This window comes from Leptopilina boulardi, unplaced genomic scaffold (genome assembly GCF_019393585.1).
Source record: "Leptopilina boulardi isolate dan_hultmark-lab unplaced genomic scaffold, ZJU_Lbou_2.1 LbouV2_372, whole genome shotgun sequence".
Lineage (NCBI taxonomy): Eukaryota > Metazoa > Arthropoda > Insecta > Hymenoptera > Figitidae > Leptopilina > Leptopilina boulardi.
Genome location: NW_026137943.1, coordinates 327,183 through 343,887, shown reverse-complemented (window position 1 = coordinate 343,887; position 16,705 = coordinate 327,183). Strand labels below are relative to the sequence as shown.

The 16,705-nt window shown below is 28.9% G+C and overlaps 2 protein-coding genes across 2 annotated transcripts; both read left to right on the top strand.

Annotated features, from left to right (window-relative positions):
* The first annotated feature begins 9,461 nt into the window (after positions 1-9,461).
* Positions 9,462-14,850, top strand: LOC127287637 (transmembrane protease serine 9-like). Its single transcript, XM_051314675.1, has 11 exons — positions 9,462-9,608; positions 11,566-11,908; positions 11,993-12,161; positions 12,270-12,516; positions 12,643-12,777; positions 12,904-13,038; positions 13,557-13,620; positions 13,705-13,873; positions 14,026-14,272; positions 14,341-14,475; positions 14,617-14,850. The coding sequence occupies exons 2-11, from the start codon at positions 11,857-11,859 to the stop codon at positions 14,761-14,763; spliced, it is 1,500 nt and encodes a 499-aa protein (XP_051170632.1). The 5' UTR covers positions 9,462-9,608; positions 11,566-11,856; the 3' UTR covers positions 14,764-14,850.
* Positions 14,851-15,553: 703 nt separating this feature from the next.
* Positions 15,554-16,625, top strand: LOC127287636 (chymotrypsin-2-like). Its single transcript, XM_051314674.1, has 4 exons — positions 15,554-15,560; positions 15,764-15,843; positions 15,956-16,090; positions 16,476-16,625. Exons 1-4 carry the CDS (start codon positions 15,554-15,556, stop codon positions 16,623-16,625), a joined length of 372 nt encoding a protein of 123 aa, XP_051170631.1.
* The last annotated feature ends 80 nt before the right edge of the window (positions 16,626-16,705 follow it).

The window sequence follows — 16,705 nt, the reverse complement described above, 5'->3', positions numbered from 1 at the left end:
TGTCGTCAGTCCAGCGGTAATAAAAGATTTTTAAAAAAAATTCATATGAATATAAAGTAATTCCACTTAATGTTGATATAAAAATTTAAAGATAAAAAAAAAATTGTATATTGCAAACATGGATTATATAAAACTACTTTCCGTGTTATCTACTTCTTTGATATTTGTAAAATATTTGTAATATTGCTTTGCATTGAAAATCCTTTTCAAATATAGTATAAGTGGAGCTGACAATTGACGTCTACTTTCAGTATTCTGTTATAAACAGAAAAATATTGTTGAATATGAAAAAAAATTATATATATATATTGAAAACTTGACGTTTCAGCATAAAATAATCCTAGTAAATGATAAAATCGATTCATATAAAATGCATTATAAAAATTATGATTTTTCTTGAAAATTTTTTAGAATTTTTTTTTCTAATTCTTATTTATATTTTATTTATAAATTGTTTATTTATTAGAATTACAATAATAATTATTTATTTATTTATTTATTTAGAACATAACGGGACATGCCCTTTCGTACAAAAGTACTCCTAAATTCTAATAGTTACGTAAGTAACAATACAAAATATAAAATATTAACTAAATCTAGGTAGGCGCTATAATGGCTAAAGTTCATTATAAGTTTATACAGTAAAGAATAACATAAATCAAATTACATTATTATCAAAAGAGAAGATTAATTTTCGATAAATAGAATCTGCTTTACCATTATTTCAATTAATTTCAAAAATAATTGTTATTGTTCAATAATACTGATTTTATCTAAATCACAATGTCTACATTTAGTTCTGTATGTATTTCCTTAAATCACTTTCATAGATAGAAATAAAATAAGTTTATCTCAAGGAAGGGACACAACCTTGGGCACCAAGTGGGGAAATCACTATAGATTCTCCTTACACGCATCTATTTGGACTGTAAGAGTGGATGTGCGATTTCTAGGGGGGATTTTAATTATGGTAGGGATTCCACGCCGGTAGACCATTGACACATTCATTTCTCCGTCTAATCGACGGGTCTCTAGTTCCTCCCTCACTCTCTTAATCTCCTCCCTCTGCATAACCGTCCTGTCATTCAGGACATTCCTGTCATTCAATTAGTTAAAAAAAAATTAGTACGACATTAACGCCCTTGCGTAAGAAATGATTTAATAACGTTTACAGCATTAACTGGCGAAGAAAAGGAAAAGCAGGGATAATCCTTTCAACCAGTCGTCCTGGCAACCCTTTAACCTCAGTATCTTGTGTCAACTAATTCTACAAGATATTACTTAAAAAAGTGAAGACATTGCTTTCCTTCTGCTGTTGTAATTCGGATTATAAAACAGTAGACATGTTAATTACATATTTAATGTAACGTCACCGTAATGTAAAATAAATAAAATCATTTTTTTATTTATGACATAACATTAATTTAAATTGATCCTTATGTATTGAAATTAAATAATAGAAATAAAAAATTGAGAATATAAATTTAGAATATTGATATTTTCTTTATATTTAGTTTCGAGAATATATTTCTCCATATTCTAATATAATTAAAAGTGTGCATTTGATAATCACGCTAATTAGAATTCAATAAATGAAACTTAATTATATTTAAGTGAAAAAAACATGTTTTTGAAACAAGTCAATGTCAATTAAACATTATATCACAAACATATCGCTTTATAATTTGATTACAATAATTGAAATATTACGTGTAATAATATTATGTGTCGTATTTTTTTTGGGGGAAAATTAAATTGAATTATTGCACCTCCAGGATTGTGATGAATATTCTGAATTATTAAACTAATCGATCATGATTATTTATTCATCAGTTAAATTAAATATAAATTAATCTCAATTTAATTTATATATAATCGCAGTTTATAAACATAATATTGATATAATAATTATATTATTATTTTTTTTTTATTTATTTGACTAACTTTTTTTGTCAAAATATTACTAAAAGATAGTGTATAGACTAAACTAGAATCGATTGAACGATATAACAATGTTAATCTCAGAGCTTCTAGGAACGAGCACGCGAATCCGAACATCAACCATTTATGGATGTTCAACCGATAATTTAGGTACATATGTACTCACGCATAATCACATGTTATTACTCCATCTGCTTACTAAGCAGGACATCGATTTCTCATTATCATATATATATATACATATACACTTGGCTAAAACCATATGACCGCCCTATTCATGTCTATCTTATTCAGTTTTACTAGAACTACTGATTAGGTTGAATATCATGAGAATCTTGAAGAACTTTCCTGTAAGCTGAGAAACAGAAGAAGATATATTATTTTGCTCTAAAATTCGTTTATTTTTTTCGTTTAGAAAGAAATTGTGAATCCTAAAAGCTAAAAAGGAGCAGATAAGTCAAAAACGATGATATAGAGGTAGATTTATTTACGATTTGGTTTAGTAAAATTTACTGAAATGAATACCAATAATTTATCATGAGTGTTATATTTTACAACGTTTATTGTATAAATTTCTACATTTTTAATCTCACGAATTTCACAACCCCATTCAAAGGACTCGATTTCACAGCTTCCCCTCATCTCACATATTCGCGAAAATTCGCGCCGTCTCATATTTATATATATACAGAGTCGTAACATTCTTATTAAATGCTCTTTCCATCTTGCGCTTTTTCATTGCATCAAAATTTAGGGTGATTCATAATTTTACGCCATCCACTTGTTGAAATATATAGACACACTTTACTTTCTCCCTCTGGGTGTCACACACACCAAATTCTCCAAATGGCAATTTTAAGGAAATATGAAAAAAAAGTAAAATGTACGTTAAAAAAATTATCATGGAAAAGAAATTTTGATTAAAAGGTACGACATTAAATTAAGTAAGTATATATATATATATATCGATAAAGTCCTTAGTTCACTGTTAACGTTAAGTGTATTGACTATAGACAGGTTCTGGTGTCGAGGACACTCAGGTAATAACTTGTTCTATACTGGAGTATTATTATACGTGAACAGAAACCACTTTATCGGGATTTCTATCTCGTGGTCCAAGGTTTACTTCATGCTTTGGAGTTTCACTGGAAATTCAACAAGAACGTGGACTTCTCTTGCCCTTTACAATAGAAAAGTGGCATCAAACTCATTGATCCTTGAACTGACTTTCGATCAAAATGTCACTTCTACAACAAAAAAAGGCTCTATTGTTAAAGTACTTCAAGAACAAAAAAAAACATTTATAAAATGACCAATTTTAAAAATAGTTACTGAAATTGGTAATTAAAAATGAAATTATAAAAAATTTTCAGCACTAAAATATTCAGAAATGTGACTCAATTTCCTGGACGTATATAAAGATCTTGTCATAGGCGACAAGGTGTTGATAGCAAAATATATATATAGGTCTAAAAGACGAGAGAGCGATATCTACGATATTCTGGTTAAGAAAAGCAACATCCTAAGAAGCGACTTTTTCCATTATAAATATAGTCAAAGTTTATGATACACCATAAACCGAAATGAACCTTAATAAAAGAATGCTATAGTTTGGTTGCCATATAAATTTCATGATACTACGTGAGAAACTGCATTTTCGCATGCTGTCTTCTGCAGTTTTGTTGAAGGTCACAAAAATACACAATTTGTCAAATATAATAAATTTTTGTTGTCTTCATTTGAATCAAGTTAAACATTATAAACAGTGTATTTATCAACATCTTTTTATTAATTATAACAAGTTTTGAAAAAAAAGATAAGTTTATTTCAATTTAATAAAAAGAAAAAGATTTTCAACTGGAAAGTTGAACAAAATTAGATTACTCGAGTGGTTAACGATATTTCGGGGGAAACTCGAACGTCCAAACTAATTCGATAACCATCGAGGCATGCTCTCATTGGCCAATGGCTTACGCAGTTGAAATGCCAGGACCACGAAATTCTAGGGATGTGCTACGGTTCTATGTTTTCCACAATTAGCGCAATCTAGCTTTCGACGAGGCAGCAAATTTCCTCGCGATCGAGTCCTAAAACAACGGAATTGCGTATACGAATTGCGTACGCCGCATAGTAGGAAGAGGAAAACTTTTAAACGATTAGAGGGTTCAATCGACAAAAGAGAAAACTGTAAAATTGTCATGGGGTAAGCCACATCTCCTATTGAATAGTAGCACACTAATGTTTATTATTTATTGAATAACAATTATTATTCAACATAGTACAAAAATCTTCCCACTTATGGGTATTTTCTTTGTTGTTGGCTTTCCAATTATTAATGTTAATATTAAAATTATTCATGATCTAGTATGAAACACTTCCCACATATGGGGATCTTCTTTGTTGTTGGCTTCCCAATTATTAATGTTAATATCAAAATTATTCATGATCTAGTATGAAACACTTTCCACATATTGGGATCTACATGGTTGTTGGCTTCCTAATTATTAATGTTAACATTAAAATTATTCATGATCTAGTATGAAACACTTCCCACATATGGGGATCTTCTTTGTTGTTAGCTTCTTGTTGGCTTCCCAATTATTAATGTTAATATCAAAATTATTCATGATCTAGTATGAAACACTTTCCACATATTGGGATCTACATGGTTGTTGGCTTCCTAATTATTAATGTTAACATTAAAATTATTCATGATCTAGTATGAAACACTTTCCACATATTAGGATCCTCTTATTTGTTGGCTTCACAATTACTAATGTTAATATTAAAATTATTCATGATCTAGTATGAAACACTTTCCACATATTGGGATATTCATGGTTGTTGGCTTCCTAATTATTATTGTTAACATTAAAATTATTCATGATCTAGTATGAAACACTTTCCACATATTGGGATCTTCTTATTTGTTGGCTTCACAATTACTAATGTTAATATTAAAATTATTCATGATCTAGTATGAAACACTTTCCACATATTGGGATCTTCTTATTTTTTGGCTTCACAATTACTAATGTTAATATTAAAATTATTCACGATCTAGTATGAAACACTTTCCACATATTGGGATCTTCTTATTTGTTGGCTTCACAATTACTAATGTTAATAATAAAATTATTCATGATCTAGTATGAAACACTTTCCCACTCATGGGGCCAGCTCCATCTCCTATTGAATAATAGCACACGTACGCAAAAAGTTTGATTTTGAAGTTTTAAAAATGAAAACTCATTTTGATTACCAGGGATTTTGGTATAGATCTCGTAATTTTGAACCCCACGAAACAAAGCTTGCATTTGGCTGACCGAAAGTCACCTCGCAATCGGGCTTTAGTTACGGTTCGATAAGTTAATCTCGTCTGTCTGCTCCTCAGCCTGCTACTGACACCGCCTTTGATTTATTAGACTGTCGATGTATACCACACAAAATAAGCATTTTGATAATCCATGTCGGAACATGTCCAAAAATGCTTTTGGAATAAAAGAAAAATAAATTCTGATCACTTTAATATATTAAATCATTGGATTGCTATTCTATCTGTTGACGAAGTCAACACTTTTGTGAACTATTCACTTAACAAGTAATTATCATTTGAACTCTGACTCTTTTGCTAACTATTATCAGTTATTAGTAAACTCTGATCTTTTAAATAATTCTTCTCTAATAAAATTATACTTATGAATGCTTCAATGTGTGTTGATCTATTAAAGTATATAGTTAAAATTTTCTATTTAAAAAATTTTAGGATTTTATTGAAAGAAAAATGCTTTTTTCATCAAGATCTTTAAAAGAAGACGAAGAATGTCAATTATTCTTTTTTAAGTTAGAAAGAATTGTTTTGGAATTGTGTGGAAAACTCATTGATTATGTAAATACCAATAAAGTGAATTCTAAAGTTAGTCTGCGTATTCGCGTTCATGATCGGTTCATTCTCAACAATTCGTGGTATGTTTCGCGTATATCCGAAGTGCACAAGGGTTGGTGTTAGGACGACCCTTCGTCTAAAGGGGGCAATAATATATACATAGCGTGTGGAGCTAGGGCTACGGAATAGAATAATGGTATCCCTTGACTATGTGTATGGTTAACGTGGCAATAACGAATATTTATAGGCTCAAAACAATGTTTCGCATTGTCCACTACTCTAAAGCAGGCAATTCCAAAACCCTTATTCGAAGCAAATCTTCACTCTAAATCAACAAATTAAATCAAAATTTCAATTACTTCATACGTACAACTATAATTTTTTTTGGATGTTAAAAAAACACTGTACGGGAGTTATACAAGTCAAAGTTAGAAGTTATATTGTACTTAAAAAAATTGCTGCAGTTAAATCATGAAACTCTATTTAAAAAGAAACCATATTTCTGAGAATTAACAAAAATACATTTGGCTAAACATTTATTATCAAAAAGATGAGTAATCAATAATATTTTCTGATCGTCATTGTTTGTGTGGGTCAAGAAAAGGTGCTTGTTCATTTAAAAGGGGCAGAGGGATGGTTGAATAAAATTCTGGATGATAGGGCATGCGATATAACTTATTCATTCACGAAAAGAAAAAAAAAGTTCTCTTTCTGGAGTTTCGCGCTCTCAATAATGGCATTGGAATTCCATCTCAAAAATTCTCTTGGTCCACCCTTACCATTCAAGGTACTATCGTGATGAATTTTATTTGCGATAAGAATTTTCGTATACCCATTTCTATGCGGACGATGGTCGGCGTTTCTTCGTCATATGCACTGCTGAACAATTTTTGTGAAAAATCCCACAGAAATTCAATGCATACCTATGAAAACGCGAGAGGGAATAAATTAGGATGCGCAAGGGGTTCGTTGAAATGTAGATATCCACAAACTTTGCGAGCAATGCACGATGGAATATCAAAAAGAGGTTGTAAACATGTATCAAGGTTGTGCGATGTTTCCTTACAATTCAACTAAGAATTCGTTAAAACGACTGGAAAATGTAAAGAAGGTGGTTCCAGAAAATATTACTCTATATTCAAAAATATCGTAATCTTTTTTCCAGTGGTATAAATTAATTTAGATTGGATATAATATTTTTGATTTTTTTGTAATGAATTTATATAAATATTCGTTTATTTTCCTCTCACACACACACACATATATATATATATATATATATATATATATAGAAGAGATTGGGAAGATTTCTATTATGAAAGTCATCAGTACGATGCCAAACCATTTTCTCGGTTTGGACCATTTGAACAAGGCGAAAATCAATAAAACCAATAAGCGCCTCCAATATCGCACTAATATCCTGAAGACCATTTTATCTCACATACAATTTCTGAACCGCATCTAGACCAAAACAAGGGGTGCTCTCTCTCTCTTATTTGTCGAATGATGTTGATGCAATTTTCACAAATGACTTGCAATATCTGAAAATTGATTTACTTTCACAGTGACTTAATTGTTCATCTAATGAGAATTGTAACAAATATTTACACAACATTCTTTTTTCTAAATAGAAGAACAATTTTTTATTTCTAATTAAACCATCCAGATGATAACTTAGCTAGAGGTAAAATTTTTTATTTAAAAAGTTCTTATAAATATAAAGATTTGATGATCTGGCTAAAAAATAATCTAGACCATTCGAAAGAGGATGTCAGTAAAAGTTCAATACTCTCGTTTCCTCTTCGAAACGACTTCTTGATTGAAGAGCGAAGGGACATTCGTTAACAGCAGATTGCTAATTTATTTTTCCTTCTCTATCTCTAACTTTCTGTCTCTCTTCAAACAACGAACTTTGATGATCTTTTTTTGTCAAAGATTTTAAAAACACAAAATTCTTATGATTTTTCCTCATCTTTAGTAAATGTCGATCACGTTGTAGTCATGAAAGTTTAAAAATTATTTTCTATTAGTATGCGGAATCCGCAATCCTATTGCGAATTCAGAACAGAGCAGGTAGCTCCCTGAGCTTCGACCCAACAAAGTTACACACACATACACATATTCTCTTCCTCTCTCCTGTCAATAATACTCCCAACCCCCAAGTAACTATTCGCGTTCAGGTATATAGGAGTGAACTATACTCGAAAACTTCCCATCAACCTTGGTATTTGAAATACGTCAGTAGCAAAAGCCTCGATTTAATTTTCTGTTTCTTATACTTTTATGTTGTACCATTTCGATTTGAAAATAGTTTTCACAACTTAAAATGTTCTCCGAATTGAGAAATATATTTTTATTCTTCATTCAAAGGTAACTTAAGTTGAAAAAACAATCTCAATTATAAATAGATTGTATTTCTAAATTTAAATTTATAGAATTTTGATTCTAGAATTTAATTTAATGGAAATTAAACCAAGACCCACTAAAATCCGTAACCCTTCTTTTGGAGCTCTTTATCCACCCTCGAAATTGTCGTGAGATTTTTGCCTTCGAGGATGACTCTCCAACTCTGTGGTGATCTTGTTCAATATCGAAAATTAGTTTTAGTTACTTGTATCATTTTTTTAAATTTTGTTTGCTAAAATCTTTTGAGACTCCAAATTAAGCAGTAATGCTATTTTACAGTTGTGTCTTTTGCAGTTGTGATTTAGTCAAATATCCTTTTTGGTATTAACAGGGCTTTAACTGCGGATATTCTCTCTTTTGTGGACAGACATTGTTAGCCTACGTTGTCCAACATTTGATGTGGGTTAAGAAATGAAAGGGATGGGAATGAAAGTTCAAGTGACGTGGATGGTATAAGGTGTTTAGACGAAGGTTGAATGTTCTAGGGTAATACCTTTACCTTGAAAGCACTCGTCACAAGAGTTGTGAGTGTTATCAAAACCCCTCAGGACCAATTCTACCTTGTCTTTCTCAGCTAACATTTCGATACGACGTGACCTGGCTTCTGCCTTTCTCTCTTTCTACTTTGATGTCACATCCCATGACCTATAAAACGTTAAACCTCCTGTATTCAGTTTCAATAACTTTATTGATAAACTGCATTATTTCAAAGAGAAGAAATATTTATCCCAAAAGAAATTATTATATTTTTAAATCTCATATCTACGTAGAATATCAATCATCTTTTCCCGCTTGTATTTTTTGATCCATTAAATAACGATTACAATTTCTCTCTCTCTCTCCTTCTCTCACGTACAACTTTACGAGACAATAATTTATACATTATGCTCCAGATGGTGACGAACCCTTTTTTCTTGGTATTTCCATATGATAAATAATTGCTAAAAGATTGACAAAATTTTTTACAACTTTTGCTTATAGTATACCGTACATTTTTTAATATTGTTAATATTTTGCTGGCTATTTATATAGATTATAAAGTTATAATTTTTTTTGTAGAAAAAATTCAATTTTTGTATCGAATGCCCATTATTGATCCACTGAATATGAGCTCAATCAAATCATGTTGGAAAAAAAGATAAGTATTATATAACCCTGTGGGAATTTCTAGACATATACCATTGCTGATAATTTTATCAGACAATTATTTGAAGTGCAAGTAGTGAAGCGTAAAAAATTAATCGTCTTTCGATTGTGAAATAATTTCCAGTAATAACTCACTGACATACCGTTTACTAAGAATAATTGTAAATTGTTTTCACAAATAAAAAAACAATTTTGCACATTTGCTAATACGGGAAAAAAAACTTGTTACGTAAGACAAATATCTACATTGATAAATTTTATTTAATCTTCCCACATATGGGGATCTTCTTTGTTGTTAGCTTCTTGTTGGCTTCCTAATTATTAATGTTAATATTAAAATTATTCATGATCTAGTATGAAACACTTTCCACATATTGGGATTTTCTTATTTGTTGGCTTTCCAATTATTAATGTTAATATTAAAATTATTCATGATCTAGTATGAAACACTTCCCACATATGGGGATCTTCTTTCTTGTTGGCTTCCCAATTACTAATGTTAATATTAAAATTATTCATGATCTAGTATGAAACACTTTCCACATATTGGGATCTTCTTATTTGCTGGCTTCACAATTACTAATGTTAATATTTAAATTATTCATGATCTAGTATGAAACACTTTCCACATATTGGGATCTTCTTATTTGTTGGCTTCACAATTACTTATGTTAATATTAAAATTATTCATGATCTAGTATGAAACACTTCCCATTCATAGAGATCTTCCTACTTGCTGGCTTCTCAATTATTTATGTTAATTAATATTAATTAGTAATATTAAAAATTAGTTAAATAATCATCTATAATCACACAGTTTCAATGAATATTGAATAAATCCTTAAACATGGAAAATAAGCTGTCAAATATAAAATGTATGCGCGTGTTACATAATTTTGTCGCAACGATAGACGCGGAATAAAGGGACAAAGAGAGGTAAATTGTAATTTGTTAACGAGTGACGATCGAAGTGTCGAATTTCCGCAATTAGGCGAATGTCATTAATATATATCAGCGTATCGATAGAGCTGATTTAAATGACGTGGCAGCTTACGTATTATATACCAAATGTCACAGCTACACACACACACGCAAGTAATGTACAACCCATTCGCCACTTTGCGTACAAGGGGAGCAACATAATTATTTATTTAGTATAGCACTCACCCGAGTGTAATCATCTAGTATACATTACATTAATTACTATCCAATTATATTTATATAAAAAAATTTATGATTTTATTTTTTATTTCATTGCGTCTAAACGTGAACAAATTTTATCGAACAATAATAATATTTGTTTGGAAAATTGCTTTAATTATTTACTGACATAATTTGCATTGGTCTAATAACTCTGATTGCAGAGCAATTTCATTTTCATGCGTAAAAGCATAAGTGGTTTTGCTGTTTGGATTTCGAAATATCTATAATACTGGAAATTGAACCCCAAATTGAGAATTTGCATAGATTTATCGAAAATTGAAAATAGTGGTAGTCATTTAGAATGAATTTTGATATTTTCACAAATGTCAATTACAAATTTGACCCATTGATAAATAAAATTGGAAATGGTAATAAGAAGACTCAGGATTGAGAATTTTATAACAGGCACAATTTATTGTCTTATCTTTCGTAATTTGCACTTTTGATCGTAAAAGGGATCAAGTGACTTAATAAAAAAAAATGGAAGCAAGAAAAGAAAGTAAATTAAGCATTGAGGCTTCAGAACTGAATAAAGAAATAAAAGGGTCTATCGTGAGACTTGTTGAAGAGTTTTAAATATATCAGAGAACAAGAAGTGGTACTGGAAATCCGAACATTTTCTTCTTCTTTTTCATCTGCGAAAATAAGATTTTCCCCAGTTTCTATTAATCAGTCCTTATCACACTTCGTTTAGAGTATATTGTTCCGTCGACAATCCAATACCTCATTGTAAAAATGAATCATTGAAATCCACCTCTTCCTAATACTTTTTATTTCTTTTCTTTGGAGCAAAAAAAAAAAATTCTTCCCCGAGTTCATTAACGATAATTAAAGTCTCACTGAGAAAAGACCCTTCCCCATCTGATCGATAATAATTTCTTCCAAAGGAAATTTTAATTTACGATGCAAGAGTTTAAAAAAAAATTGTCACAAGAATTATGAACTGATGACTTTTCTAATAATCTTCTTCAACACATTTTTAGGAATACCCTGAACAATTAATAATGAAGATTATCTTATGACTTTTCATTATCATCTATTGCTGACCTCAAGAAGAGAAATATCTGTTTATTCTGTTTGTAAACGTGAATTGGAATTTTGACTTTTATCAAAATTTATTAATGTGGAATTTCACAAATTCTTTTTATGAAGCAGAAAATTTGAATATTTTCACAACAAATTGTATTAAATAAACCGTTAAGTGCATTTATCAGAAATCATTGATAATAATATACTTATATAGGGGAAATGTTTGAAACAAGCAATCAGAAAGAATGTTTTCACTAAATAATTTGATTGTGTTCTGCCTCCTAATAACGTTTTTCGGTAATAATTAATTCCCATAATTATTAAAACATATAATAATTATTATATATAATTATATAGAGAATAATGATAATTCTGTTCTAGAATATAATGCACTTGGAAGACAACTAAACGGAAGGTATTATGGTAACACATTAATGCAAGTTGATGCCATACCTTATCAAGTTTCTTTGCAAAATAATGGAGAACATTTCTGTGGAGGTGCAATAATAAGTAATAAATGGGTATTAACTGCTGCACATTGTGTTTATAGGTAAGCGATTTATCATTGATTTAATGAAAAATAGTTTTAAATTCATTGGAATCACATTTATGAATAAGAATTTAAAGAATTTAATTTTCAAAAATTTTTCACTTCCAGTATACCTGCTGCTAATATTGTAGTTATAGCTGGGACAAGTGATCGTAGACAAGGGCAAAAGCATAATGTAATTATTGTAATTAGAAATGAAAATTATGCTTTCCATACGCCTCTATATGACATAGCTCTTATTAAAATAAATGGACAATTTATTTTTACCTCTGAAGTATCGTCAATTTCTCTTCCTTACAGCAATATGATTGCAGATAATCGTGAAGTTATTATAACTGGATGGGGCTCGCAAGGGGTAAATCATTAATTAGAATATAATTTTTATTCATAAGCAAACATTAGAAGATTTAAGTTGGAAGAATTTCCAATTTAGAATAATTTTCTTTCTTTTTGTATTTAAATTAATAAAAATTTTTTTCAGCAATTTCAAGGATCTTCCGATCAATTACAATTTTTAAATACTAGAATTTACAATCAAGCAAACTGTCAACAAATTTTTCCACGAATAGGAACAAATTTTTGTACATTTATTGAAAATGGACGAGGAACTTGTCCTGTAAGAAAATTAATTTATTAAAATATAATTCTAGTTGTATTTATGATTTTCTGGAGGAAAAAAAAATCTTTTATGAGAAATTTTTCTAGCTGAATTTATTAAAAAATTAAATTTTTTTTTCTTTAGGGTGATTCTGGTGGTCCAGTTGTGATGGGTAATTATCTGGTTGGATTAGTTTCAGGTGGAATGGAAAATAAATGTGCTTCAGGATATCCTGATATTCATACTAATGTGTTTTATTTCATAAATTGGATAACATTGAATATAAATAGATATGGAAATTAAAAAAAATTAGTTTTTAATTAATTATCATTTTTATAAAATATTATTTACTTATTAACACATATGTCAAAAAGGAAATAAAATTTTTTCGTATGTTAAAAAATTCTATTTGTATTTTTGTTATTATCTTTCTTTTTGGTGTATCTATTTAATTATTTAATAAAGCAAAATTTCAAAAAAAATATAACAACGTGTAATTATTTTAAATTTTCTGATGATAATAAATGTGGAAAATTATCTCATAAATATCCTATGAATACTCGAATAGATAAAAGCTTTCAGATATCAATATATCGTTCCTATTAAATCAAATGCTATGAGGGTAAAATTTTGCGTCATTAATATCTAAGACATGTAATTTTATATAAAAGAGGAAATTCCATTATTTATTTTCCCATCTTGAGTATTAGACTCAATAATTTGTTATTCATATTGAGTAAAATTTATCAGAAATTATTGATAATGATGAACTTATAAAATGAGATGTTTGACACAAGAAATCATCAAAAATGTTTTCACCAAAGAACTTGGTTCTGTGCTGTCTCTTAATAACTTTATTCGGTAGTGAAAATAATTATAAATATTTTTGAATATAATCTTAATTATTTAATACATTTGATAATTATTGTGATAACTCTCTTATAGATAATAGAGTAAATGGCGTTGGAATTCAAGGTGAATTTCGTGATGGAAAATTGATATCTGCTGATGCTGTACCTTATCAAGTTTCTTTGCAAAGAATGGGAGAACATTTCTGTGGAGGTTCAATTATAGGTGAAAAGTGGGTATTGACTGCCGCACATTGTTTTCTACAGTAAGTCATTTTCAATGAGTAATTGAAAAATATTGATTAATTTGAATACTAACGAACTTGATTAGTTTCAATTAAATGAAAACCATAACAAAAGATGATTTTAAAATTAGAACCACGCAAATCTAATTGATTTTTATAATTTTTTTTCTTAGTATACATCGACATAGCGTAGAAGTTATGGTTGGTTCATATGATCGAACACAAGGGAAAACATATAGAGTAAAAAAAGTCAAAGTGCATCCATATTATAATCAGCAGATTAACAGAAATGATATTGCTGTTATTAAAATTCATGGAAGATTTGAATACTCTTCTATGGTATCGGCTATTTCTCTTCCAAAAAGAAATATGATTGGTGATAATAAGAATGTTGTTATAACTGGATGGGGACAACTAGGGGTAAATCATTAATTTTTATTGATAAATAATAATTATTTAATAAATAATAAACGTTGATATTTTTTTAGAATCGTCCAGGATCTCCAATTCAGTTACAATTTATAAATAGTCAAATTCTCAATCATAGAATATGTGAACAATCATTTGGACCAATAGATACACATTTTTGCACATTTGCTCAGTATGGAAAAGGATCATGTCCTGTAAGAAAATTATTTCATTTAAATAATAATTTAATATATGTCTTAGCTATATTTTTACTCAAAAAATTAATAAATAAAATCTGATATTTAAAATAAAAATGTTTTTAGGCAGTTGATTTAATAATAGTTATTATTTTTTAGGGTGATTCTGGTGGTCCAATTGCAATGGGTGAATATCTGGTTGGTTTAGTTTCATTTGGATCAGAATATTGTGCTTCAGGATCTCCTGATGTTCATACCAATGTGTTCCTTTTCGTTGATTGGATTGCATCGATTGTAAATAAATAATATAAAATGAAGAGTTATTTATTAATTAAATATTTTATGATATAGATAATGTAATATTGGATTTTATATTTATTATCATTGAGGAAATTCCACTAAATTTGATCAATGTATATGTAAAACTTTAACACAAATAAAAAATTATTAATGTATAAGGAAATTCCAATAACGGTTTTTTTATTTTCCCAAATATTATACTCTATAATTTGTTATTCATATTGTATTAAATTATCAATAATCAACATTGATAATTGTTGTGATAATTATGAAGTTATAAAGGAAGATGTTTCAAACCAGCATTTCATAAAGATGTTTTCATTAAAGTACTTGATTCTATGTCTCTCAATAACTTTTTTCGGTAATGTAATTAATTGTCATTATAAAATTACTATATAATAAAATTATTATTATTTGTCATATTTTATATAGTTATTATACTGACGACTCTATTTTAGAATGTGGGGTAAATGGTGCTGGAATAATAGGAGAATTTCGTGATGGGGAACTAGTAAGTGCTGATGCTGTACCTTATCAAGTTTCTGTGCAAAAAAGAGGACGACATTTTTGTGGAGGTTCAATTATAGGTGATAGTTGGGTATTGACTGCTGCACAGTGTTTTAATAGGTAAATAGGCTTTTGTCTGTATGAAAAGTATCAAAAATAAATTTAAGTTAATTTCTAAATTTCCGTTTTATTAATATTCTGATTCTATAGGAATTCCACCGGAAATTATTTTTCCTAAAATATAGATAGATATAGCAATAGATGATTCTCTTCATGTCATTCGAGAACTATGAAAGGTACAATATAACCGATTTTTATAATTTTTATTCTAGAATACATCGCTCAAGACTATCAGTTATAGCTGGGTCAAATGATAGTAGAGGAGGACAAAGATATGTAGTAGAAAACGTCTTCTTACATCCACAATTTAATAAAAATACGAATAAAAATGACATAGCTGTTATTAGAATAAATGGATATTTTATTTTTTCCTCTACAGTATCGTCTATTTCTCTTCCCACGTCTAATATGATCGAGGATAATAAGAATGTTGTTATAACTGGATGGGGCGAAATAGGGGTAAATTATTAATTGAATTATATAATTGTTCCTCGATGAGAAAGTTATGATAATAATTAATTTTCCATTTGTCACGCATGTTAATTTTCAGAAATGTTTTATATTTTTTCAGACTTCTCCAGGACTTCCTAGACAGTTACAATTTTTAAATAGTAAAATTTACAATCATGAATTATGTGAACAAATTTTTTCACAAATAGAAACACAATTTTGCACATTTGCTGATATGGGAAAAGGAACTTGTCACGTAAGACAATTATTTTAATTGAAAATTTTTTTTTAATCTTTCCACATATTGGGATCTTCTTATTTGTTGGCTTGACAATTACTAATGTTAATATTAAAATTATTCATGATCTAGTATGAAACACTTTCCACATATTGGGATCTTCTTATTTGTTGGCTTCACAATTACTAATGTTAATATTTAAATTATTCACGATCTAGTATGAAACACTTTCCACATATTGGGACCTTCTTATTTGTTGGCTTAACAATTACTTATGTTAATATTAAAATTATTCATGATCTAGTATGAAAAACTTCCCACATATGGGGATCTTCTTACTTGTTGGCTTACCAATTATTAATGTTAATATTCTTTAATAGTTTAAATTGTCATTATTGTTTAGGGTGATGCTGGTGGTCCAGTTGTGATTGGTGAATATCAGGTTGGATTAGTATCATCTGGAACCGAAGAATGTGCAATAGGAATTCCTGATGTTAATACCAATGTATTCATTTTCATTGATTGGATTAATTATATTATGTATTATAATTGAAAATTAAGAATTATTTTTTAAGTAAATGGATTAAGTTTATATTTAAAATACATCATTGATTGTTTCTAAAATTATATAAG

Bases quoted from the DNA above. Each gene is read 5' to 3' on its own strand.
- LOC127287637 (XM_051314675.1), top strand. From the start codon at position 11,857: ATGTTTTCACTAAATAATTTGATTGTGTTCTGCCTCCTAATAACGTTT. The intron at 11,909-11,992 runs GTAATAATTAAT...ATTCTGTTCTAG, and splicing joins CCTCCTAATAACGTTTTTCG to AATATAATGCACTTGGAAGA. The intron at 13,874-14,025 runs GTAAGTCATTTT...TTTTTTTCTTAG, and splicing joins GCCGCACATTGTTTTCTACA to TATACATCGACATAGCGTAG.
- LOC127287636 (XM_051314674.1), top strand. The intron at 15,844-15,955 runs GTAAATTATTAA...ATATTTTTTCAG, and splicing joins CTGGATGGGGCGAAATAGGG to ACTTCTCCAGGACTTCCTAG. The intron at 16,091-16,475 runs GTAAGACAATTA...ATTATTGTTTAG, and splicing joins TGGGAAAAGGAACTTGTCAC to GGTGATGCTGGTGGTCCAGT.